At 36.7% G+C, this 27,934-nt stretch overlaps 2 protein-coding genes across 3 annotated transcripts; both read left to right on the top strand.

Moving 5' to 3' along the window:
* Window positions 1–3,859: 3,859 nt before the first annotated feature.
* Window positions 3,860–13,569, top strand: LOC147484298 (DDT domain-containing protein PTM-like). Its single transcript, XM_086581516.1, is given in 11 exon segments — window positions 3,860–5,271; window positions 5,365–5,988; window positions 6,838–7,742; window positions 7,745–7,893; window positions 8,018–8,306; window positions 8,425–8,549; window positions 8,670–9,130; window positions 10,361–10,389; window positions 10,725–11,246; window positions 11,437–12,784; window positions 13,281–13,569. Coding segments are annotated over 10 exon segments (4,326 nt in total). The 5' UTR covers window positions 3,860–4,537; the 3' UTR covers window positions 11,925–12,784; window positions 13,281–13,569.
* Window positions 13,570–18,056: 4,487 nt separating this feature from the next.
* LOC147484297 (uncharacterized) lies at window positions 18,057–26,157 on the top strand. Of its 2 annotated transcripts, none has more exons than XM_086581521.1 (4): window positions 18,057–18,071; window positions 23,259–23,845; window positions 24,038–25,393; window positions 25,869–26,157. In XM_086581521.1, exons 2-3 carry the CDS (start codon window positions 23,617–23,619, stop codon window positions 24,523–24,525), a joined length of 717 nt encoding a protein of 238 aa, XP_086437647.1. In that variant the 5' UTR covers window positions 18,057–18,071; window positions 23,259–23,616; the 3' UTR covers window positions 24,526–25,393; window positions 25,869–26,157. The 2 variants fall into 2 exon arrangements, with proteins under 2 accessions (XP_086437647.1, XP_086437646.1); XM_086581520.1 differs by lacking the exon at window positions 18,057–18,071 and adding an exon at window positions 21,813–22,026.
* Window positions 26,158–27,934: the final 1,777 nt, after the last annotated feature.

Raw genomic sequence — 27,934 nt, 5'->3', positions numbered from 1 at the left:
TTAATCCAAAAATCATGTGTAGATATACGTTTTAGTATTTCCATTTAAAAACACATGAACTTGCAAATCTGTAACAAGGCCTCAGCTGACTAACCACGACATGTGAGCGCCTTCAAGAAATCTACCCAGCCCGTATAGTTTCTTGGCTGCGGCCATCAATGAGTTTAATCGACCAACTACGAATTACAAGTGGGATGGATGGACTAATAATTGTTACTGTAACAGATCTTTTGTCCAGTTGTGTGAAAGCATTCAAGCAAGTAATCAATGCAAGTAGTTCTGAACTTCTGAACGTGTATTCCATCAATAAAAACAATACAGTATTTCATGTAAATTGTTTCTCTGATCTGAGTACCTTTTTGGCTCTTGCTGAATGCTGAAATTCTTCGCAAGTTCCAACTACTCCAGTAGTGTGGTGTGTGCATATCTAACCAAACAGTCAAGTGTTTTTTTTGTTAAAAAAAAAAGAAAAAAAACTGAAACAACGGTTGAGGCCACTCTATGCGTTTGGGCCCAAGAGTTGGTACTAGTGTGATTTTACTTTGTGCCAGTCATATGCGGAGAAGTGGAAGGGGTGGTTCAAATCAATCATACCACAGAGGATGAGAACCGGGAATGGTTGTGCTATTTTTTGTCATTGTACCCCCTGAGAAGAAATTTATAGGTCTGACCTTTATGGAGGTGGAATTTTAGCAAAAACATTACAACAGAGTACATCTTGGACTTGAAATTTTTGTGCAACAAATTTCACCAAGAAAAACCTGTGTTAGGAACAAATCTCAAGGCCGTAATGGTGTCACTACTTGCCGTACTTGGCCGTCTAACAAATTTAAATTGCAAGTTTCTCTTAATTAGCACATCAACAATCATGATGATACTATTTGAGAATGAGCATATCATATCACTCTCAAGTCTCAAAGCATCAAATTATGTAAGCCGCCAAAATGTCAAGAGTCCTAATCCTGAAGGTAGGCCCGATGTTTGAAGTGCAGTACTGTAGGGCTGTAGGCTAAGTATGTACCTAGATGTTTGGTCCGCAAGCCTTCTTAACAAGAAAATTCAATTCCTTTTCGTTTGGACTTTGGAGGCCAGTAAGGCCCAGTTTACTTGGAACAATGGAAATGGACCAACTTTATTTTAGGCGTGGACAGAAGATGGACGTTCAGACACTCGATCAAGTCAAACACTCAGACTTATTTTGGTAGAAGTGTAGAACTGTTTTTTTTCGATAAAAAATAGAAAATTATGATCTATGTTTTTTTGGTAGAAGTGTAGAACTATGACCATTTTGGATATGATCTATCTATAAAAATGTCAAACCAAAATTAAACAGGATCTCGAGCCTGGACAAGTTCAGCAAGTAATTCTTGTGAACAATAACATGTTTTTATATAGTTACTTTCGTTTTTACTTTGATCAAAACCAGAAAACCCGGTTAAGCCCTTGTTTTATTGTTTGGGAAGTTTTCTTATCAAATATATTTCTCATGAAAACTCAATTAATAAGTCTTTGAGAAAATAGATTGACATCGGATTGTTCATAGAAAATCTTATATATGATTACACTAATCTATCTATGAGTGATAAGTGTCACTTTGTTACAACAGAATAACAAACTCTGTAACTCACTATTTTTCATAAATTTTAGCTTTATATAACTGTCTACACTATGACCATTTTGGATATGATCTATCTATAAAAATGCCAAACCAAAATTAAACAGGATCTCGAGCCTGGATACATTCAGCAAGTAATTCTTGTGAACACTTTCTCAGTTTTTTGTATAGTTACTTTTATATCTTACTTTGATCAAAACTACTTAAGCGGTTAACCCCTGTTTTATTGTTTGGGAAGTTTTCTTATCAAATATATTTCTCATGAAAACTCAATTAAGTCTTTGAGAAAATAGATTTTTTTAAATTGAAATGAAAAATCTGAAATTTTAGAAAAATATTTTTTAGGCTTTAAACTAGCCACGCCGATAAATAAAAGGATCCAAACCATATTAGGCTTTGGACCGGACCAAATGCCCCGGCACCACTAGTTTTGAACAAGAGAGGGTTAGAGAAGAATACCCTCATTTCCAACATTTCTTCTTTATTTTGATCAAAAGCACAAACTATGACGGTGTAAAAATAGACAATATATTTAAAACGAAGGATATCTACCAATAACAAAGCACTGGAGAGTGAAATGAGTATGTTCTCACAGTCTCACTTGGTGTTTTCTAAATGCTGAGTTAGTGTCCATAAAAACTTGTGTTTTTTAAGACTAATAAATTACAACATGGTTAGACATGGTGAAGAAAAAGAAAATAAAAACAGATAATGAATAATAAGATGTAAGAGCATCTCTAGATGGTGAAGGTATTATTTGCATTTTTTTAGGCTGAAATTTGAGGTAAGTATCTGCAAAATTTGGCTAACTATAGGTGGAGGCAAATATTAGTCGTAAATTTGGAGTAGGATCTATCATGCGTGACACTAACCATATCGCCCCAAGTTGAAAAAAGTTAAAAACAAAAACCCAGCGACATTCTCAACATGGCCCCAAATCGAAAAAAAAAAAAAAAAAAAAAAAAAAAATTGGCAATAAGCGACATTAAAAACCCCTACGCAGATCATGAATCTGACTAGGCAGGTGATACCTCCACATTTGCCTCCACTAGAGATGATTTTTTGAAATTCCAAAAATGGAAAAAAAAAAAAAAGAGAACGTTCTTTAAAAGCAAGCCCCAAAAAAAATCGGTTAAAAGTTAAAAAAAAAGATATATCGGATATATCGGATATTGGTTTTGGTGAGCCACATCAAAATTTCTAAAATATCGGATATCTCACCGATATATATATCGGGATATATCGGATATTTCGAAATTTCAATATTAAGTTATTAACAATTCCACATTTGCCTCCACGGAAATATCAATTAGATGATTTTTCATATCGGAAATTCGATATAATAAAAAAAGAGTTCAATACAGTGGAAATATGCATATAATACATGAGGAGAGAGATAGACGTTCTTTACCTTCCATGTTCACAAGTACAACTAGCTCTAATTGCAGATTGTTTTGCTATGATTTAAACCCGATCTTTCAAGTTTGTGAAAGATAAACCTCAATTAAGATGAGAGAATAACTAGTACCAAAACTTTTTAAAATCAAAATTATTGTTTCGTTTTTTTAACCTCCAAAAATCAAATGAAATAAAACAAAAATTATTATTAGTCTCCAATTCTCAACTACCATGATAGCCAATTTGTACCCACTGCAATCTTGCACACTACTCTCACGAGTTTCACATTTTTCCATTTTCACACACAACTGCATAAAATTCCATAAACCCCAACCAAACAAATCACCACGTGCTAAAAAAAAAAAACCCCCCCCACACCTTTATCCTCCGCATTACCCCACACCTTTATCCCACGCACCTTTTTTTTTTTTTTTTTCTCACCCACCTTCTTCTTCAGTCTTTTTCCAACGTTTCGAAGAAGAAGAAGAAGAAAAAAATGGGTCTTTCCTGAAATTTACAGTTTTGACATCGCTCTATTTGAAAATGGAGCTTGTAGGTAGAACTGTGAAGAAAGAGTTTCTAGGCCTTGGAATTTTAAATGGAACTATAAAATCTTATGACCCAGTTTTTAAATTCTTTGAAATCGATTACGAAGATGGAGATTCTGAAGAATTGGAGTTAAATGAGGTTGTTTCAATATTGGAAGGAGAGAAAATTGATGAACTTGATGAGGTAGAGATCAGAAAAGTTGTAGACCGAAGAAGCAAAGGCGGCCCCGTTTCAATTGTTCAGGTAATTTATTTGATTATTGTTCTAAGGTTAATTTTGAAGAAATTAGTACTAGTTTAGAAACCCTAGAGAAGAATGAGTGTGTTGGTATTGAGGGCATTGATTTAAATGTTGATATTTCAATGGGTGAGGAGAATGATTCTTCTTTTGATGGTGATTTAATGTCGGGTGAGAGGAGACGAAGAGTGGAACATTGTTTTGATATTAATTTGAGCTTAGAGGAAGAAATTGAAGTGGAGGAATTGAAAGTTGATAGGCAAATGAGAGGTAATGATGATGGAAATGGAAGTTTGGGAAAGGAGAAGTTGTTAACATCGGATGTGGAATGGAAGCTGAAGGTATGTAGTGGTTTGAGTGAGCGTGTGAGAGGTGATGATTGTAAGAAGAATGACGAGTCTTTAAAAGCTTCTGGAGAAACTTGGTTGAAGGATAGTATTGATTTGAATGAGCGTGTACTGGGAGACGGTTGTTTAGAGGAAGATAATTATTCGAAAGAAGTTGAAGGAGCTCAAGTGAAGGAAAGAAATAGTTTAAGTGAGGAGGTTTGTCTATCGACAAAAGAAGGCACTCAAAGTGAAGAAACCGTGCTTACTTTCCATTGGAGCCTGGGGTTTGGACATAGTCATTACAGAAAATCATGAAGATAAATCTTGTTTGGAACCTCCTGATAAGGAAGAGGATAGTTGTAGGAAACGAGCAAGACTGTCTAAGAGATTGAAATCAATAGCACGGACAATGTCGAGTACCTTGAGTTCTGGTGGTTCTGACGTTGTCACCTCAGAAAATCATGAAGATGAAAATAAAGCTTGTCCAGTACCTCTAGAGAAGGAAGCAAATACTCGTAGGAAACGAGGAAGGCCTTCTAAGAGATTGAAGTCAGCTACACAGACAGTGTCGAGCACCACTAATGCTGGTACTTCTGACATGGCATTCAGTGAGAATCACCAAGAAGATAAAGTTTCTTCAGAACCTCCAGATAAGGAAACATGTAATCGTGGGAAAAGAAGAAGATCTTCTGGGAAGTTGAACTCGCCCAAAGAGACAGTGTTGAGAAGGAGTACTCGCAGATCATCAGCCTCTCTTAATAATGACTTGAACATGGATGAATCCCTTGCAAGCAATGATGCGTCATTGCGCAGAGAAATCAATGTTGTACTTGACTCCAACTGTGACGGATATATAGAACAGTGCGACCTTCCTCCAAAGCTGGAATTGCCACCATCGTCTAAAAATCTGAATATTGATGAGATTCATATTATGGACGTATTCTCTGTTTATGCCTGTTTGAGGTCCTTCAGTACTGTGCTATTTTTGAGTCCTTTTTCCTTGGAATCTTTTGTGGAAGCACTCAATTACAGTTGTCCTAATTCTTTAATTGATTCTGTCCACTTTTCTATTTTGCGTGCTCTTAAAGTTCATATGGAGTTTCTTTCGGATGAAGGTTCACAATCTGCAACTAACTGCCTGAGGTATTTTGTTTTTCTTTTGTTATGTATGCCTCCTTTAAATTTGATTGCCATCTTGGTTCCTTAATATTACTTTACTGAATTGATTTTCTGTAGGAGTCTTAATTGGGCATTACTGGATGTAGTTACATGGCCCATTTACATGGTTGAGTACTTGTTGCTTTGCGGTTCATCATTAAAACCTGGTTTTGAGCTTAGTCACCTGAAGGTCTTGATTGGTGATTACTATAAGCAGTCTGCTTCCCTAAAGATTGAGATTCTACGGTGTCTATGTGATGATGTCATCGAAGCTGAAGCCATGAGGTCAGAGCTTAACAGAAGAGCACAAGCATCTGAGCTTGATATGGATGTTGATCGGATTGCAAAAGTTGAGAGGAAGAGGAAAAGGAAGGATCAGAATCATCAGATGGATGATGAGATTGCTTCTTGCTTGACCCAGGATGTTGTTGACGAAACCTCTGACTGGAATAGTGATGACTGCTGTCTTTGTAAGATGGATGGGAGCTTAATATGCTGTGATGGTTGTCCGGCTGCTTATCATACAAGGTGTGTTGGGATTACTAAGGATACACTACCAGACGGTGAATGGTATTGCCCCGAGTGTGTCATAAACAGATACAATGTCTGGATGAAGTCACCAAAATCTCTTCGTGGATCAGAACTATTGGGTGTTGATCCTTATGGGCGACTATATTTTAGTGCTTGTGGCTACCTGTTGGTGTAAGTATTTCTTCGCAATTTTTTTTTCTTGGTTATTGCCTCTGGTTGTGTTATTGTTATTTCTTGAGCACCATAGCTTCCAATTTACGGGGACTTAGTGGTGTGACTCAGTGTTCATATTTGTTGAGCACCATAGCTTCCATAAAATATGTGGACTCAGTGTTCATATTTGTCCTGATTTTTTAGATATATGTTTGAAGCTAATATGAACTTCATCTTCAATACTACTGTACGGTGTTGTGATAAATTGCCAGTCATGAATGTATCCCATCTCTATTAGTTTCTTTGAGATTGGCAACAAGGTTTCTAAAAAACATTTTAGAAAAGCTGTGTACTTTTGTGGTTCCCTGATTTCTATCAATTACTTATCCTCATTATCTTTCAACTACAAAATAGATAATTACCTAAGTCACATTGACATGGAAATGCGTGTTGGTGTCCGACGTGGATATCGAGTATCCGACACAGTGACCAATATGAGTAGAACACGGGGACACGGCAAATTAAAAAGAAAACTGTTACTATTCTTTCGTTACACAGCTAATTCCTGGGCTCAAGACCTTGCAAAACGCCTTCATACAAATAAATAACTATGAAAGTGGCATATGGAGTTCTAACTTTGCTAATAGATTATTTTCCGAGTCTTTTAGGATCTAGAAGAACCCTAGTTTGAAAGCGCATGCACAATGTGTCTGTGTGTCCGACAGATTTTTTTTTATAAGAATATGAAGTGTTCATGTTACTTAGATAACTACATTAGTTGTGTGTAGTACTGATTGTTTTACACATATAGTCCTCATCTTCGCATGTGAGTTTGAGACTGAAGTTCACATGTTACTGAATTTGCAGGCTAGATTCATGTGACCCAGAGTCTTCATACAACTTTTACAACGTCAATGATTTAAATTTTGTTCTTGATGTTTTGAAGTCGTCCGAGATTCTTCATGGTAGTATAGTAAATGCAATCTCCATGAACTGGGGCATTGTTGAACCAAAGGGTTATCAAAACTGTCCGGTTGATACAGAAAGCAAAGACTTGGATGGGAATTGTCAAATCTCTGCCATGACGTCCTCCTCTCTAGCTCCTCCATCCTCAGAGATGACTGAAACTAAAGATGAGCTCAGACATTATGATGCCTCTGTTTCAGAGTCAATTGTCAAATATGATTTGGGTTTTGTGCACCAGGTAATCACCACGAGAAGTTCAATTGCAAAATGTGGTGCCCTTGCTCAAATCTCAAAATTTGCTGAATGCGGTCAAACTTATCCAGAAGTACAGGGATCTCCGAGAACTTTGAGTAAACTCGAAAATCCAGGAGAAATCCATTCTCAAAAAAATATAGGAGCTGCACCTTCTTCCCATGCATCAGTGCCAACAAACCAAGGAAATGGTGTCATGTCACAAATGCATTCTAAACCTGATTGTTATGTCAACTATTACACTTTTGGTCAGATAGCTGCGTCGGTTGCTCGAGAGTTAGTACGCAAATCACCTGACAATGTTAAAGAGGACATTACTAGGTCTTCAGAGGAGATAATTTCTTCACAGATGAGGGCCATTTCCACGAAATCAACAAAATTTTGCTGGATACATCTGGATGCAAATAAAGAAGATTGTGGCTGGTGCTTCTTTTGCAAAAATCCCACTGAAAGTGACACTTGCTTATTTAACATGAGCAGTAAGAATCCTGCTCCTGATGTTTCTAAGAGTGGGGCAGTTGGTGTTCATTCTAAAAGGATTAAGAAGAGTCATCTTTTTCTGTCATATGTCACACTCTTTCCCTTGAGGAACGCTTGTCTGGGCTTCTGTCGGGTCCATGGAGAAATCCAAGTTATAGCAAGAATTGGCGTAAAAATGTTCTGAAGGCACCTGATGTTGCATCAGTAAAATATCATTTACTTACTGTATGTGTTTCTCTTTTCAAGTAACTCGACCTTACAAGTTATCGCATCATCATGTCAATGTTTCTTGTTCTGCTTTATTTTTTACAGTTTTTTTTATTAACTTATTTTGATAATTGATCAACAGTTGGAGTCAAATTTGCGCCGTATTGCACTCCTACCCGAGTGGTCGAAATATGTGGATTCCGTTGTTACTATGGGGTCGGCTTCTCATGTCATGACCACTTCAGTTCAGGTATCTTCAAAGCATGCGAGTGGCAGAAAACGGACAAAAGTTACAGTTGCTGAGTCCAAATTGGCTTCAACTGCTGCTGCCAGATCAAGTACTTTCTGGTACAGGGGTGGAAGGCTTTCACGCCAACTGTTCAACTGTAAGGGCCTGTCTCACTCCCAGGCTTCCAAGGCTGGCCGACAAGGTGCACACCCCCTCCATCTCTTAAACATATGGACAAGTGGCCAATTTTTAATCCAGTTATTATTTCTGTTAACTGTGTAAACGGTTCTGAACGTGTTACATTTTTAACAATTTTGTAGGTGGGTGCAAAAAAATACAGGGTATTCTATATCCTGATGGTTCAGAGTTTGCTAAACGAAGTAAATATATTGCTTGGAGAGCTTCTGTTGAAATGTCACAAAGTGTGGCCCATCTTGCTTACCAGGTAAGATTGTAAGAATCACTTAATTGTCATGTTTTAAAGTTATTTTTAGATTGCACTGATGATAATGCTGTATTTCACTATATTATTGAATTGCCTATCGGGACTTCTCTCTTGCTCTAGGTTAGAGAGCTTGATTCGAATATTAGGTGGGATGACCTTGAGAATATTCAGACTTTCTCGCACCTGTCCAAGGACTCGAGAAAAACAATGAAACTGTTCAAAAAGGTGACCATCCGAAGGAAGTGCTTTGAAGGAACATATATCAAGTATCTTCTTGATTTTGGAAAGAGAAAGGCTATTCCTGATACTGTAATTTGTAATGGCATCATGCTTGAAGCATCTACCAGTGAAAGGAAGAAGTATTGGGTGGCAGAATCTCTCGTTCCTTTGCATATCTTGAAGGCTTACGAAGAGAAAAAACTAGCTCGGATATCCAGCAAGATGAAGCCTGGACACATTGATTTGGGGGGAAAAGTCTCTAAGAAATCCTCCAGGAAAAGTGGGCTTCTGTATCTTCTCTCCAAAGGACAACTATCTGATTACTACAAGTGTGGGCATTGTAATAAAGATGTTCTGATCAGGTAAATTAAATGCACAGTACCGAGAAATTGCTTTCTTTTATGTTTTCCTTTGTGTGAGTGAATTGAGCTATATATGATTTGCACCAGTAGATGTTTTATCTGTTCATGTCCCTTAGTATACCTCTTACCCTATTATTAGCACCTGAATTTGCCACCTTTGTTTTTATAAATTTGACTTCTCAATAAGATCTATATTTTTATAGTTCTCCCATTGCCTTAAATAAAGTGAAGTTCTAATATTTTGTAAATTGATGAGGGAGGTATAATATGTTATGATATTGTTCTTCCAAACATAAGAGGGTTCTAGTCACTGTGAAGAATTTTTTTTTCTGTAGGCGTGAATTCTATGTTCAGATGCTTCTTAATGATTTGTCAGAATTAAATGTTTGCTGCACAAGGTATATTGTGTTGTGATAGTGTTCTGCTAGGCATGATGTACTTGTAGACAAACTTTAAAAAATCATCACTTTTAGGCACAAAGTTCTATGGAGATGCTTCCTAATGATTGTCAAATTTAGTTGGATTCTATTTTAAAAGGTGCAATTGACTTAAATTGTTTCATTTCAATGAACACGTATTTCAAAGCAATGGGACATAGGATTCAGAAGGCCCTTTTTAAATATTTATAGTAAGCATGATTCTATAACAAATTTCTGAAACTTTGGGGCATCCAACTCAAAACCAATTGGTGATGAGTGGAGAGGCCCATAAACTTTTTTACTTTACCGCAAGGCTTTAGACATCCATGGGGGCATATACTAAACATCTTAACAAAATTTATCACTGCTTCTCTAAAGTTCCTGGGGTTAGAGCTGCAACAGTGCACTTGTGTTCTTTTAAAATGTCAAATAATTAAGTAATCAGGAGTTCAGGAGTAATTACGAGCCGATAATATGGACTTTCCATACATATTTAGCTTGGCATAATTCTATTTGACTATGTCTCTCTCATTCAGCTTTATTCTGACGCTTCAGTACCATTTGACCAAACATGACTATGTAGCTCTTGCTCAGTGCCTCAGCCAGTGCCAGTATATTATGAAGTACCAATGAGATTTTATTGTACCCGCATTGACAATATCTCCCTTAGTTTCATAGTTTCATTATGCAAAAGAATTTGGCAATTTAAGACTGGTCACTCATTTGTTATGCATTTCCTGTTCACGATCATTTTCATTGTGCTTTTTTATGTGTCATCATGTTGCTAATTGTTATCTCCTTAATTTGACAGGGATGCCGTGAATTGCCAGGACTGCGAAGGTAGATCCTTTTGTGTTCCCAATCTATTGCAATTTAGGTTTTTCATTAGTTGCTAGAATCTGCGGTACAAAATTTTAACTCAAAAGCAATCCCAAAATCTCAGCAATGGAGAGTTCCTTTCTGCTGTGACATGTTCTGCTTGTTATTTTTCCAAATATAGAATGTTATCTAAACTGTGACCATTATCCCAATTGTGGCGACACCAGTGTCATAAATGTATTTTCCAGTCTTTATGTCCAGTCATTACCGTTGTTGCTTTAGTGATAGTGTTGGGGATAGGTTATTTGTTTTTTTGTGTGGCTAATCTGATATCATCTTGAAAATATCTTTTGCAGGTTTTTTTCACAAAAGGCACGTGAGGAAGTCGGAGCATTCTAGTGCTGCTGAATGTACATATACGTGTCAACGATGCCGGGACGAAGTACTTGTGAAAAAAATTGTAAAATCAAAACCTAAAAAAGGGAAAGCAAAAGCACAGAAGAGTAAAACGGCTATAACAAATGGACGACCCAAACGTTTGGCCAGAAGAGTGAAGTATATGCCAGTGCAGAGGAAAAAAATTCGTGGAGCAAAGAAACGCAAACAGGGTAAATCCAGAAATCAACAGTGTAATAAGTCTAAGAAGGGAATGTGTTGGTCTAAGGGCAGAAGGACACATGTCTATTACTCTTATTGGCGAAATGGTCTTAGGTTTACTAGATCTCCAAATGATGGGTGTGCAGTGCAATTTAGAGAAACGAAACTTCTTCTTCCATCAGAACACCCACGTTCTAATATCATTTTACCCAAATGCGGCCTTTGCTCTGAAGCAAGTTACAGGTCCACACTAATCTATGTCAATTGTGAGAGCTGCCAAGGTAAGCAGTTTATACTTGCTTATAATTATTATTTTATATTTTTTCTTAGACCCCCGGGGATTACATCTTACATGTACCTATGAGGCTATGACTATTATTATTATAATAACTATTATTATCAGTATTGTTAATACTTAACATATGTGTCTGTGTATGTGTCTCTCTCTTATTTTGTTAACATGTCATGCAGAGTGGTTTCATGGAAAAGCCTTTGGGGTAACTACAGAAAATAGTAGTACGATTCTTGGATTCAGATGCCACAACTGCTGCAAGAGAAACCCTCCTATATGTCCGTATTTGCTAGATGCTCAGGTTAATGAGGTCGGATTGCTTAAGGGGGAAAATGATGCAGGGGTTGAGTGTATTGTTACTGACAAATTTGCAGGCAATAATGGCACAAGTGAAGAGCAAAACACACATCCAGAACTGGATTTAACTAATATTGACCAAAAAATAGTTGCAGATCCAAATTCTTTTCTTGAGAGGCAGAATGCTGTTCCAGATATCGCGCGTGATAAGAAAGGTCTTGAACATTCTGGTTCATATCTTAGGAAGCAAAGAATGGATGAACTTTCAGAATCTAAACGTAAAGAGCACAAGGCAGATGGAATGTCTGGGTCATCTTGTATCGGCATGCATAGGATGTCTCTTAGAAAAAGAACTCGAGTCACTTCATGAGGACGTAAAGGTTTCCAAGGTTCATACCATTTTGTGCCTGTGGAGCAGAAGACACTACTCCAGATTCTACTCGTAATCCAATTTCGGAAGACTGCAGAACAACTTTCTGAGGAAAAAAGAGGTTGTGCTAATATGATTTGGTTGTAGAAGAAGCCGGAGTACATTTTTTTGAAAAATTAAGGTGGAACATCGTTGAATTGAATGTCCCACAGCTTCTGCTACTCTAGAATGCATGGGGTCTCAACAGAGTTGAATTTGTGAGCAACTCTGTAACTGGACCATCAGATGAGGAAGGAGATTGGAGTATACTTTTGTGATGATATGTTCTGCGAGTTAATTTGTCTCGGCTGCCATACCTATTTACCAGTACTGGGCTATTATGTTGAACAACAGGTGCATTGATTATCAATGATGCAAACAAATCAAAGTTTAAGTATTGCGAAATGAGTCATGTTAGAAAAGGAGATAGTCAATTCTGATTTACAAAAAGAAAGAAGGGTCTTCCTCTGTTGCATTGAATTTTTGCATGTGTTCTATTCGTGGTTAATGATCTTGATGGATTGGTATTTTGAGAAACTAGTTCAGGAAGTTCATCGATTCTTACTTTCTGTGGCTACTATACATTCTTCCTTATAGGCTACATTATGCATGCATTGCAATGCAATGCCTAACCATTCTGTTCGATTATATGCTGGATCATAATAATTCATTTTCTGAATTCCCAATTTTTCGGGCCAAGTATGTCCCTTTGTCTTCCAAATAAATCAGCACAGTTTTGTTTGGCAACTGTTAAAAAGCTTCAGTTGCTAACTTCTGGCACATTGGAGCCTCACCGTCAGTGACATATCTTTTATGCCCAAGTAAGTACATATTTCAATGTTTGCATTATTATTCATTTGGGTATATGTTTTTGGTTGTTTTACTCCATTTGTAGGCCCTTTTAAATATTGTTGGTGTACCACATTGTTCATTTATCCTTCAAACATTACAAAGATTGTTATAGCATTTGATATGGTTTTCTTCCATGTCTAGCTGATGAAAGTCTTAACGTCTCCTTTCTTACTCTTCTGCAAGACTGCAAGGTTGTTTCATGTGGAATTGATATATATGCACGATATCTTCATTTTTCATTTTTTTTAGTTATAGCACTTGAAAAGTAACGATAGATTAGTAGATGCAGACTTGCAATTACGTCTTTTTCTTAATCTCTTGTCAACTCATCATTTTGAAATGAATTTTAGATGACCCAACAGTTAGTGTATTTTTACGTGTCCTTGAGATTGAGATACTTTACAAACTCTGTTTGATATTGGAAATGCAAAAATATCTAATACCTCATTATTGTCTTTGATGCAGTTTTACATTGAGAAGATCGTGAGCAGATGCTTCTCCAAATTCTTTGGACAAAAACATAATGCAAAGGTTGCAGATGGTTGAAACTTTTGCAGAGAGCTCAATATTTATTCCAGAAGTTGATATAAAAGAGTGGTAGAGTAGCAGGTTTCTATGTTATAGAACTGGAAACAAAATGGCTCCACGGTTCCACAATTTATGTACTTTCATTCAGACTATTTCTCTTTGTAAACAACAAACTGCGATTGGCAACAGTTTAAAATATAAAGTGATCGATATCATCTTTCAAGTATATGTAATACTATCGCGGATTAACGGTGAATAGGTAGCTCCTGACCCTATCCAATTTAGTTTCGTCACAAGAAATTATACCAGAACATAAGAACATAAAGACATGACAAGCCGGACGAGTAGATTTAGCTGAATTCACAGTGGCAAGAGTTGTATATCTTAACACTAGTAACCAATTCAAGTGAACTTTCAAGATTTCTGTTGTTTCAAAATCAAGTTCCTCCTCCTCCAACGTATGTTCTCACACTGCTAAAACACTTGAGAGTGAAGACGGTGATTACGTCATCATCAGTCAACTCAACTTCAAAAACCACCCCAGTTTTGTTTTCATCACTTAATATCAATCTTTTATTCCGTCGAAATTTGTGTGAACAAGTGAAAGGCTCATTTCTGGATAAAAATGAAGTTGCTGACCGGGTTATTAGTTATTACTGTTGTTAAGAACTTTCAGAAAACACATGATAAAACATTAAAAACGACAAAAAAAAAATCACACTTCCATTTTTTAACAGCAGCACACAAATCACACTTTCACCAACTCCATCTTCAATATCTCACCTAGAACCAAAACTTGTACACGGCAAATTTCTGGAGATCCAAATTAACAAAATAAATCAACCAAGTAAGGCTCCTGAAAATGGCCTACAATTACAAAATGATTTCTAAAGGCAATATTAATTATTCTTGATAGGCAAAAAAAATAATTGGAGATCTTGACAGGCAATGCTCCTATATATTACTACACCACATACCTTTTAGTTCATACAATTCCCAAAGATGATTTCAAACCAGGCATTTACATTACTGAACTTTTACATCATCTTCCTACTCTTCACCCAATTGATGTCACAAACAAAACCTTCTGTGGCCACCTCAGGAAATGAGACTGATCTTCACTCTCTAATCGCTATTAGAGATGGAATTCAAGGCGGCTTAACCTCGTGGAACCGATCTTTCCATTTCTGTCAGTGGCAAGGCATTACATGCGGCAAGCGTCATCAAAGAGTCATAAGTTTGAATCTTTCCAGCCAGAGTTTGGTTGGATCGTTATCGCCTCATATTGGAAACCTCACTTTCCTAAGGCTCATCCGCCTATCGGGCAATCAACTCTACGGTGAGATTCCACAAGAAATTGGTCGGTTGTTTCGTCTTCAAAAACTCAGTCTATACAATAACACTTTCGAAGGAAAATTTCCAGTCAATCTAACCCAATGTACTGAACTCAGGTACATTGATTTAACTCAGAACAAATTGTCAGGGAATATTCTGGCAAAGCTTGGTTCATTGTCAAACCTTGTATTCTTGGATATTGAAAGAAACAATTTGACAGGAATGCTACCCCCTTCTTTAGGTAATCTTTCGTCGCTTCAAACCTTCGGTACAGATGAAAATAAATTGGTTGGAACTATTCCAGCCAGCTTTGGTAGACTGTCAGGCTTAAAATTCTTTGATGTTGGAGATAATAGACTGTCTGGTGAGGTCCCTTTAACAATTTTCAACATCTCATCCCTGGAAACCTTATCAATTTACTCTACCCAATTTAGTGGCAGTCTTCCACCAGACATGGGCATCACTCTTCCTAATCTCGTTGGTTTCTATAGTGCTGGAAGTCAACTTTCTGGACTACTCCCAGTTTCATTAGCTAATGCTTCTAAACTTCAAATATTTGATGTTGTCCAAAACAATTTTAAAGGACCAGTTCCTAAGGATTTTCAATTCCCTCAAACTATTGAATGGCTAGGTCTTGGAGGCAATTATCTAGGAAGTGGAGAAGCTCATGATTTGAGTTTTATCACTTATTTGACCAACTCCAGTAATCTAAAGAAATTGGGCTTGGACCAAAACAATTTCGGAGGTGTTTTCCCGAACTCTATTACCAATCTCTCCAACCGAATGGAGACGTTGTATCTAGGAGGCAATCAAATATCTGGAATTATCCCAGAAGGAATTGGGAACCTGGTCAGTTTGTTTATATTAGATCTCAGTTCTAATAACTTTTCCGGTAGTATTCCATCTTCAATTAGAAAACTCCATAGTTTACAGGGGTTATTTCTGTCCGAAAACAAATTGTCTGGACAGATCCCATCTTTTCTAGAAAACAATACTAAATTGAGTGAATTGGGGTTAGGAAGCAATAGACTGGAAGGAAACATTCCTTCAAGTCTTGGTGCTCTTAGCCAATTGCAAAAACTGGAACTGGGACAAAACAACCTAAATGGTACCCTACCAAAAGAGATCTTTAATATTCCCACTCTGCTTTATCTTAACTTCTCTATGAACTCCTTAACTGGTTCCCTACCTTTAGAAGTAGGAAAACTAATAAATCTTGTTGATATTAGTGTGTCTGGAAATAAGTTGTCTGGTTTAATTCCTAATACTCTTGGTGAGTGTTTGAGTTTGCAAAATTTGTACTTGGATGATAATTTGTTTGAAGGGACAGTTCCTCAATCTTTGAGTTCTTTAAAGAGTGTCCAAGAGTTAGATCTATCAAGGAACAACTTGTCTGGTGGAATTCCAAAATATTTGGAGGACTTTCCGTATCTCGGATGTTGAATCTATCCATTCAATAAACTTGAAGGTGAGGTACCAGTGAACGGAATCTTTAGAATTGCAAGCAATTTTTCAGTAGCTGGAAATTCTGATCTCTGTGGGGGTATACTTGAACTGCAATTGCCGCCATGCCGATTTAACAAATCTGTAAAGCAAGGTGTAAAAAAACATGGAAGGTCCCATCCTTCCGGGATAGCAATTTTGATCGGTGTGTGGCGTGTTCATTTTTTGGCATCGGGTTCTCTAATATTTTACTTGAGAAGAAAAAAAGTAAACTTAAAAGCGGCTTCTTTGCCATCATTTAGTGATCGACATCTCAAGGTCTCATATGGAGATCTTTCTCAAGCGGCGGTGGATTTTCTCCGCTAATTTTATTGGTTTCGTGGTTTTGGAAGTGTGTATAAGGGAATTGCTTAACCAATGTGAAACCGTTGTTCTTTGTTAAGGTGTTCAAACTTCAATTCGAGGATCTTTAAAGAGTTTCATGGCGAGTGTGAATCATTGCGTAATATCCGCCATCGAAATCTTGTTAAGATTCTAACTTCTTGCTCTAGTGTGGATTACGAAGGAAATGAATTTAAAGCACTAGTCTTTGAGTTCATGCCAAATGGAGGTTTAGATAAGTGGTTGCATCAAGAGATTAGCGAACAAGATGAAGAATTGAATTTGAACCTACTTCAAAGACTAAATGTCGCCATTGATGTTGCTTCTGCGCTTATCTATCTTCATCACGAGTGCCACATTTTGGTTATTCATCGTGATCTAAAGCCAAGCAATGTGCTTCTGAATGATGATATGGTAGCTCATGTTGGTGATTTTGGTTTAGCAAAGCTTCTTTCGGGATCAATAGAGAATTTGCATGATAATCAAAGTACTTCAGCAGGGGTAAAGGGATCTATTGGCTATGCCGCTCCAGGTAGGAATTTCAATATCGACATAAATTGATTTCAGTCCTTTTTTCCAATTCATAAATGCATGAATTTAATATCTAGTATACCGCATCATTAGTTATAATTTTACATTCAAACCTCATTTTAGTGAAACTCAATTTTTTTGTCTCTTTTTTCTCTAGTTAAGTTCGACGCCATTAACACCCAATTTACGGGGAGGGCCTTGGATAGTTGGATGTTTTAAGCTCCAAAGCTTATAGCATAGTTATTTAGATATTCAATCGAAAAAAATAGTTATGTAGATATCTTAAAAAAAAGAAAAAAAAATTGGGACGTTAGTGCAAATGAAATGCAATTGAGAGAATCTATTAACTTAATCTAATTACTTTTAAGTCCATGTTAGTTGAATTAAAATTCAAAAGATCGATGATGAAAGAAATGTGGTAGTGGTGGTAATTAAGCTAGTTTGTTTACTTCTATCAATATCTTAACCGACGATTGTGAGGAATTTTTTCAATCTCTTTGTAGTCTAATGGTGTAAAACATTACTATATTACTACTATATTTTTTTTTCTTTTTCATTTTCTCTTTGTTGGCAAATGGCTTAATCTTTTTCTTCTTTTTTTTTTTTTTTTTTTTTTTTCACATTTAAATGGTTATGGAAATTAGTGATTGATGTATATATTGCGAATATGGTATGGGAGCCTGATGCATCCATACAAGGTGGCGCGGTGATTATGGAATTTTGGTGTTAGAAATGTCCACGGGGAAAGAGACCAACCGATGAGATGTTTAAAGACGGTTTATGCCTCCATAACTATGCTAGCAACGGTTTGCAAGCTCAATTTATAAAGATTGTAGATCCAATACTTTTTATCGAAGGAGATGACACTTTAGGAGAGACTAATAACATGAGAATCGGCGGTCATAGAAGAACAAAATTGCTAGAGTGCATGACCCAATAGTCAAAATTGGGGTTGCATGTTCTCGTGGAATCACCATCGAAAGAATGGATATTAGAGATGTCGTGAGGGAATTACACGCCATCGAGACACATTTCTAGGTACTACGATTAGGGCTTATCATGTGTTTTTTTGGTAATTTTACATGACATTATATGTATGTTTCATTGCTTCTAATTCATTTTCTATCAAGAGTATGAGGTCCTTTGATGAAACAAAAATTCTTTATTATTTTGCACAAATAACTCTTTGATCTTTGCATCTGTGAAGACTAAATTTTTACCCCATATATAAAAATTATGCCTAGTAGATTCTGTGTTAGATTAGTGTTTTGCATTATGTTGTGAAGGAGACCTTGCTACCAAATAACTCATGATTCGAGATCAAATGGTGTGTTTCATGCTATGACTTTGTGCCAGTGAGTTATTAAGATAACCAAACAGATCAATTTTTTTGAATTTGAGAATGTTTTGGGGGTTAAGAGGACTGAGAATGGGGATAAAATTAGATCTATGTTCAATACTAGAGAGAAAAAGAGATGTGAAGATGTCTTTGGAAGAGGAATCGGGTTAGACAGTAGAGACTTTGAAGATATGGAGTCATGGAGGACGGGGAGGAGGATCATCATATTTACTTGAGTTTTTGGATGAGTGGGGCGTGGATGAGGAGGAGGATGACTAGTATGTCGGACTTGTGGTTTGGGTATGATATTTGCTCCTTCGAGCTGTTTTGGGGGAGGGTCTTGTGTGTAGTGGTGTTCCCCCTTCTATTCTCTTTTGTTTTCCTTTTATTTTTATGTGTTTTGTGTGTTTGGGTGTTGCGACTTGTGTATTTAGGTATACAATGTTCATCGTTGCTTGTCTGAGGTTGATAGCCTGATGGGTGTACTGGGCTTTGTGGTTAGGACAGAGTCATCTTGGTGGTGATTGTTAGTTTAACGATGTTTTCACAATAAGGCCAAAATTGGTCTGGGAGTTCATGCCGTATGAGACTGTATGGTGCATTTGGAGAGCAAGGAATAACATGACTTTCCGGGATACGTTCACAACATTGAAAAAGATGCTAGTTTTTTTATCAGATCATGAATAAGTTGTCTTCACCTAAAAGAGGGGGCAGGAGGTTTGAAGGGCTCATGTTCAATTGGGAAACCGTGATTAAAACCGGTTATCCGAGCTCTTTATTAGGCTTGTATTCATATTCTTCCTTAGTTGTAGAGGATTTCCCTCTGTTTTGGCATTCTCTCCTCTCCGAGTTGCCACCAACCGTAATCAAACTTGTTTGGCTATTAATAAAGTATTTTAACAATACAAAAACGAGAAAATCTTTTTTCTATTGAAAATATGAAATTAAAGAGGTGTTGACAATCTTGGTGTTGGTCGGGTTAGTCTTATGATGGGATGAGCTTATACCCAGCGTTACAGCTTAGTTTTATCGGTGTTTTGGGACACTTGTAGCTGATAATCATGTAATACCTTGGCCATCAAAGTTCAGTTAAATAGACAATTACGAAAGGTTTTAGCTCTTTCATTTTGCTTCTCCACTAGTGTTTGCTACTGATGTTTTCACAAGATTATATTGTTGTCTGGTAGCCAAGAGAAATCGTACATGTCGTTGAATTCTGATACATATTAAGAACTGACAGTTTGGAGAAGTTGATACGTATAGCCACCAGTGCAGCTGAGATCGAGAGATACACCTCTTTACTTCTTTATACATTTCCTTTGTCTTTAGTTGATATATGATTTTGTGTATATTTACGCAGTAGTAAGTGGTGAAGAAATAGAAGTTTTCAAGGAGTTGATCAATGATATACTTTTATAAGTTTTATTTTCTTGATAAATAAGTAATTAAGTCAAGGATATTGATGTTGCATTGTCTTCCTCCTACTCTTTGCATATGAGAACTGAGCCTTAAGATAATGAAAAATGTGGCTGATACATACACCAGTTATTTATCTTGAAATCTAAGTTGCATTGACATGGATTGACATGGATACATGTGCGATTCCGACACAAATACGAACTAAGTGTCTAGCATGTCAAAATATCAAAAGTTGAGGTATATCACATACAATATGTGTCACACATGAATACGTATCCGATTAGGACTATTTTTAAAATATGGTGTGTCCATGTAACATAGCTTTAAATTTTAGCGTTAGACTCTTTGTTTAGTCATGACATGGTCAAATGTTGTATTTTTTTTTTTGATGGTATCAAATGTTGTATGCAATAACTGCAGGAAGACACTAAATAATTCGTGTTTTTTTTTTCCATGAGTTGTAGGGGGAACAAAGATAATCGTTTTTCAAACTGAGTTTATGTTATTGCCAACCTTATGAACAATGCTTGATGCTTTGTTATTCATCAAATGTCGATATTTGACAATAACTAACAAGTGTATTATATATGGTTTTCTTACAGGTCACACCTAATGCCCATTTCCAGAATGACCTTGGACTTGACAGCCTCGACACTGTAGAGATTGTGATGGCTTTGGAGGAAGAGTTTGGGTTTGAGATCCCTGATAATGAAGCAGACAAGATCAACTCCATCGGTCTTGCTGTTGATTTCATTGCTTCACACCCTCAGGCAAAATAGGGCAAATGGAGCTCCATTTGGTGTTGATTTCTTTCTCGTTATTAAGTTTCTCCTTGCTCTGCAATATTCCTATCAGAACTCAACAGGCAACTCGAGTTTTTTGGTGTCATCATCCTTTGGATATGCAAGATGTTTCTTAAATTCTGGTCTATATAGAAATGTAGGCTTGGAATTTATTGTTATTTTGCTTTATCTTTCAGTAGAAGAAACTGCATGTCAGTCACTTACTACAAAGCTTTTAAACTTGATTCTTATCTGTTGCAATGGCTTTTTATCTGAATAAGACCACGAAGAAACTTGGTTTAGTATTTTTCTCGTGTGACGAGAGAGTGTTTGTCCAACTTTTGATTCCAGGCTACTCTTTAGAAACCATTTTATTTTACTGGCAGAAGTTGTTAGACCCAAATTATGTACAACCCCAATTTGTATCATGTATGAAATCAGGCACCACCGAAGACAGTTTTCTTCCTAGAAGGGTCTGAGTGATTACTAAAACTGTGACAACAATATTCCGGAGTACATCTGAATAGATATTTCCAAAATTTCAATTTTAACTTATCCAGTAGGAAATGGTAAATTGTAAATTAATGTTAAAATGCACCACATTCTGCTTTGCGTGGAGTTTTGAACTGATAAGGAAGCACGGATTACAGAAGAACGCATCCAGCCTTGCTCTACAAAGATGAATACACAATCAGGGTTAAAATGTTAAGAGATTTTGTCAGATGTATGATCAAATGACCAGAAGTTCACAGTTTCTTTGTGGAGAGTCTAACTTATGAAAGGATCACATATCTCCATGGTTGGGGTGGTTGAAAAAATATGCCTAGTGACATGATTTAATTCGACCAGTTTAAAGGAGTTGGAGCTAAATTGTTTTTCTCCCTCCCAATTTTTCTATGTTTAAGTTGGAGTCTAAAGAGAAAAAACATGCAGCAATATGAACGCAGTACAAGTAACACATTGTTCATGGCTATGCTACAAGTCTAAAACCATCTGGGCATCTGCCATTTTTTAAAGTTTTGTTAGAATTGAATATTCAGTCTTGGATCTCACCTGTCCAAGGTTTCGAGAAAAACAATGAAACTGTTCAGAAAAGGTGACCATCCGAAGGAAGTGTTTGAAAGAAACATATATCAAGTATCTAATTTGATTTTGGAAAGAGAAAGGCTATTCCTGATTACTGTAATTTGTAATGGCGTCATGCTTGAAGCATCTACCAGTGAAAGGAAGAATATTGGGTGGCAGAATCTCTCATTCCTTTGCATATCTTGAAGGCTTACGAAGAGAAAAAACTAGCTCGGATATCCAGCAAGATGAAGCCTGGACACATTGATTTGGGGGGAAAAGTCTCTAAGAAATCCTCCAGGAAAAGTGGGCTTCTGCATCTTCTCTCCAAAGGACAACTATCTGATTACTACAAGTGTGGGCATTGTAATAAAGATGTTCTGATCAGGTAAATTAAATGCACAGTACCGAGAAATTGTTTTCTTTTATGTTTTCCTTTATGTGAGTGAATTGAGCTATATATTATTTGCACCAGTAGATGTTTTATCTGTTCATGTCCCTTAGTATATACCTCTTACCCTATTATTAGCACCTGAATTTGCCACCTTTTGTTTTTATAAATTTGACTTCTCTATAAGATCTATATTCTATAGTTCTCCCATTGCCTTAAATAAAGTGAAGTTCTAATATTTTGTAAATTGATGAGGGAGGTATAATATGTTATGATATTGTTCTTCCAAACATAAGAGGGTTCTAGTCACGCTGTGAAGATTTTTTTTTTTTCTGTAGGCGTGAATTCTATGTTCAGATGCTTCTAATGATTTGTCAGAATTAAATGTTTGCTGCACAAGGTATATTGTGTTGTGATAGTGTTCTGCTAGGCATGATGTATATTGTGTTCTATGGAGATGCTTCCTAATGATTGTCAAATTTAGTTGGATTCTATTTTAAAAGGTGCGATTGACTTAAATTGTTTCATTTCAATGAACACGTATTTCAAAGCAATGGGACGTAGGATTCAGAAGGCCCTTTTTAAATATTTATAGTAAGTATGATTCTATAACAAATTTCTGAAATTTTGGGCACCCAACTCAAACCCAATTGGTGACGAGTGGAAAGGCCCATAAACTTTTTTACTTTACCGCAAGGCTTTAGACATCCATGGGGGCTTATACTAAACATCTTAACAAAATTTATCACTGCTTCTCTAAAGTTCCTGGGGTTAGAGCTGCAACAGTGCACTTGTGTTCTTTTAAAATGTCAAATAATTAAGTAATCAGGAGTTCAGGAGTAATTACGAGCCGATAATATGGACTTTCCATACATATTTAGTTTGGCATAATTCTATTTGACTATGTCTCTCTCATTCAGTTTTATTCTGATGCTTCAGTACCATTATTATCGAAAAAAAAAAAAAAGATGCTTCAGTACCATTTGACCAAACATGACTATGTAGCTCTTGCTCAGTGCCTCAGTCAGTGCCAGTATATTATGAAGTACCAATGAGATTTTATTGTACCCGCATTGACAATATCTCCCTTAGCTTCATACTTTCATTATGCAAAAGAATTTGGCAATTTAAGACTGGTCACTCATTTGTTATGCATTTCCTGTTCACGATCATTTTCATTGTCCTTTTTTATGTGTCAGGACTGCGAAGGTAGATCCTTAATTTGACAGGGATGCCGTGAATTGCCAGGACTGCGAAGGTAGATCCTTTTGTGTTCCCAATCTATTGCAATTTAGGTTTTTCATTAGTTGCTAGAATCTGCAATACAAAATTTTAACTCAAAAGCAATCCCAAAATCTCAGCAATGGAGAGTTCCTTTCTTTGTTGTGACATGTTCTGCTTGTTATTTTTCCAAATATAGAATGTTATCTAAACTGTGACCATTATCCCAATTGTGGTGACACCAGTGTCATAAATGTATTTTCCAGTCTTTATCTCTGTCCTTTTGATTTTCCAGTCATTACCGTTGTTGCTTAAGTGAATAGTGTTAAATCCAGAAATCAACAGTGCAATAAGTCTAAGAAGGGAATGTGTTGGTCTAAGGGCAGAAGGACACATGTCTATTACTCTTATTGGCGAAATGGTCTTAGGTTTACTAGATCTCCAAATGATGGGTGTGCAGTGCAATTTAGAGAAACGAAACTTCTTCTTCCATCAGAACACCCGCGTTCTAATATCATTTTACCCAAATGCTGCCTTTGCTCTGAAGCAAGTTACAGGTCCACACTAATCTATGTCAATTGTGAGAGCTACCAAGGTTAGCAGTTTATACTTGCTTATAATTATTATTTTGTATTTTTTCTTAGACCCCCGGGGATTATATCTTACATGCACCTATGAGGCTATGATTATTATTATTATAATAACTATTCTTATCAATATTGTTAATACTTAACATATGTGTCTGTGTATGTGTCTCTCTCTCTTATTTTGTTAACATGTCATGCAGAGTGGTTTCATGGAAAAGACTTTGGGGTAACTACAGAAAATAGTAATACGATTCTTGGATTCAGTTGCCACAACTGCTGCAAGAGAAACCCTCCTATATGTCCGTATTTGCTAGATGCTCAGGTTAATGAGGTCGGATTGCTCAAGGGGGAAAATGATGCAGGGGTTGAGTGTATTGTTACTAACAAATTTGCAGGCAATAATGGCACAAGTGAAGAGCAAAACACACATCCAGAACTGGTTTTAACTAATATTGACCAAAAAATAGTTGCAGATCCAAATTCTTTTCTTGAGAGGCAGAATGCTGTTCCAGATATCGTGCGTGATAAGAAAGGTCTTGAACATTCTGGTTCATATCTTAGGAAGCAAAGAATGGATGAACTTTCAGAATCTAAACGTAAAGAGCACAAGGCAGATGGAATGTCTGGGTCATCTTGTATCGGCATGCATAGGATGTCTCTTAGAAAAAGAACTCGAGTCACTTCATGAGGACGTAAAGGTTTCCAAGGTTCATACCATTTTGTGCCTGTGGAGCAGAAGACACTACTCCAGATTCTACTCGTAATCCAATTTCGGAAGACTGCAGAACAACTTTCTGAGGAAAAAAGAGGTTGTGCTAATATGATTTGGTTGTAAAAGAAGCCGGAGTACATTTTTTTGAAAAATTAAGGTGGAACATCGTTGAATTGAATGTCCCACAGCTTCTGCTACTCTAGAATGCATGGGGTCTCAACAGAGTTGAATTTGTGAGCAACTCTGTAACTGGACCAACAGATGAGGAAGGAGATTGGAGTATACTTTTTGATGATATGTTCTGCGAGTTAATTTGTCTCGGCTGCCATACCTATTTACCAGTACTGGGCTATTACGTTGAACAACAGGTGCATTGATTATCAATGATGCAAACAAATCAAAGTTTAAGTATTGCGAAATGAGTCATGTTAGAAAAGGAGATAGTCAATTCTGATTTACAAAAAGAAAGAAGGGTCTTCCTCTGTTGCATTGAATTTTTGCATGTGTTCTATTTGTGGTTAATGATCTTGATGGATTGGTATTTTGAGAAACTAGTTCAGGAAGTTCATCGATTCTTACTTTCTGTGGCTACTATACATTCTTCCTTATAGGCTACATTATGCATGCATTGCAATGCAATGCCTAACCATTCTGTTCGATTATATGCTGGATCATAATAATTCATGTTTCTGAATTCCCAATTTTTCGGGCCAAGTGTGTCCCTTTGTCTTCCAAATAAATCAGCACAGTTTTGTTTGGCAACTGTTAAAAAGCTTCAGTTGCTAACTTCTGGCGCATTGGAGCCTCACCGTCAGTGACTCAGTGACATATCTTTTATGCCCAAGTAAGTACATATTTCACTAATTGCATTATTATTCATTTGGTATATGTTTTTGGCTGTTTTACTCCATTTGTAGGCTCTTTTAAATATTGTTGGTGTACCACATTGTTCATTTATCCTTCAAACATTACAAAGATTGTTATAGCATCTGATATGGTTTTCTTCCATGTCTAGCTGATGAAAGTCTTAACGTCTCCTTTCTTACTCTTCTGCAAGGTTGTTTCATGTGGAATTGATATATATGCACGATATCTTCATTTTTCATTTTTTTTAGTTATAGTACTTGAAAAGTAACGATAGATTAGTAGATGCAGACTTACAATTATGTCTTTTTCTTAATCTCTTGTCAACTCATCATTTTGAAATGCCCAACAGTTAGTGTATTTTTACGTGTCCTTGAGATTGAGATACTTTACAAACTCTGTTTGATATTGGAAATGCAAAAATATATAATACCTCATTATTGTCTTTGATGCAGTTTTACATTGAGAAGATCGCGAGCAGATGCTTCTCCAAATTCTTTGGACAAAAACATAATGCAAAGGTTGCAGACGGTTGAAACTTTTGCAGAGAGTTCAATATTTATTCCAGAAGTTGATATAAAAGAGTGGTAGAGTAGCAGGTTTCTATGTTATAGAACTGGAAACAAAATGGCTCCACGGTTCCACAATTTATGTACTTTCATTCAGACTATTTCTCTTTGTAAACAACAAACTGCGATTGGCAACGTTTTAAAATATAAAGTGATCGATATCATCTTTCAAGTATATGTAATACTATCGCGGATTAACGGTTAATGGGTAGCTCCTGACCCTATCCAATTTAGTTTCGTCACAAGAAATTATACCAGAACATAAAGACATGACAAGCCGGACGAGTAGATTTAGTTGAATTCACAGTGGCAAGAGTCGTATATCTTAACAATTGAACTTTCACTAAGATTTCTGTTGTTTCAAAATCAAGTTCCTCCTCCTCCAGGTATGTTCTAGACTATCCTAACCCAAAAGAAGCACAAAATGGCGGCTGCTATGAGAAACGCACTGCTAAAACACTTGAGGTTGAAGACGGTGATTACGTCATCATCAGTCAACTCAACTTCAAAAACCACCCCACTTTTGTTTTCACTTTTCATCACTTAATAACAATCTTTTATTCCGTCGAAATTTGTGTGAACAAGTGAAAGGCTCATTTATTTCTGGATAAAAATAAGTTGCTGACCGGGTTATTAGCTATTACTGTTGTTAAAGAAAACACATGATAAAACATTCAAAACGACAAGAAAAAAAAAATCACACTTCCATTTTTCAACAGCAGCACACAAATCACACTTTCACCAGTTCTTTCCATCTTCAATATCTCACCTAGACGAAGACTTGTTTTAATTTGTACACGGCAGCCAAATTAGCAAATTAACAACCAAGTACACTTGAAAATGGCCGTGATTACCAAATTATTCTGCAAGGCAACCAAATTATTCTACACGGCAAGATTAATGGAGATCTTGACAGGCAAGACCAAGTACACCTCGCAATGCTCCTAATTCTACAATTGAAGGCAATATTAATGGAGATCTTGACAGGCAAGAAAAAAATTGAAGGCCGAAACGGATGATTTCAAAGGCAACATTAATGGAGATCTTTTCTACAAGGCAACCAAATTATTCTACAAGGCAAGACTAATGGAGATCTTGACAAGCAATGCTCCTATATATTACTACACCACATACCTTTTAGATTATACAATTCGCAAAGATGATTTCAAGCCAGGCATTTACAGTATTTAACTTTTACATCATCTTCCTACTCTTCAACCAATTGATCTCACTAACAAAACCTTGTATGGCCACCTCTGGAAATGAGACTGATCTTCACTCTCTAATCGTTATTAGAGATGGAATTCAAGGCGGCTTAAGCTCGTGGAACCAATCTTTCCATTTCTGTCAGTGGCAAGGCATTACATGCGGCAAGCGTCATCAAAGAGTCACAAGTTTGAATCTTTCCAGCCAGAGTTTGGTTGGATCGTTATCGCCTCATATTGGAAACCTCACTTTCCTAAGGCTCATGGACCTTAGTAACAATACATTCTACGGTGAGATCCCACAAGAAACTGGTCGGTTGTTTCGTCTTCAAAGACTCAATCTATTCAATAACACTTTCGAAGGAGAAATTCCAGTCAATCTAGCCCAATGTACTGAACTCAGGGTCCTTAATTTAGGTTGGAACAAATTGTCAGGGATTATTCTGGCAAAGCTTGGCTTATTGTCTAAGCTTACAGTCTTGTTTATTGACAGAAACAAACTGACAGGGGTGCTACCCCCTTCTTTAGGTAATCTTTCGTCGCTTCAATTCTTCGCCACAGTTGATAATAAATTGGTTGGAAGTATTCCAGCCAGCTTTGGTAGACTGTCAAGCTTACAAAAATTCGGTGTTGGAGTTAATTTACTATCTGGTGAGGTCCCCTTAACAATTTTCAACATCTCATCCTTGAATATCTTAGCAATTGCCAAAAACCAATTTAGTGGTAATCTTCCACCAGACATGGGCA

The sequence above is a fragment of the Coptis chinensis genome, chromosome 8 (genome assembly GCF_015680905.1).
Source record: "Coptis chinensis isolate HL-2020 chromosome 8, ASM1568090v1, whole genome shotgun sequence".
NCBI lineage: Eukaryota > Viridiplantae > Streptophyta > Magnoliopsida > Ranunculales > Ranunculaceae > Coptis > Coptis chinensis.
The sequence above is the reverse complement of the archived record's forward strand: the minus strand, read 5'-3'. Positions and strand labels throughout refer to the sequence as shown.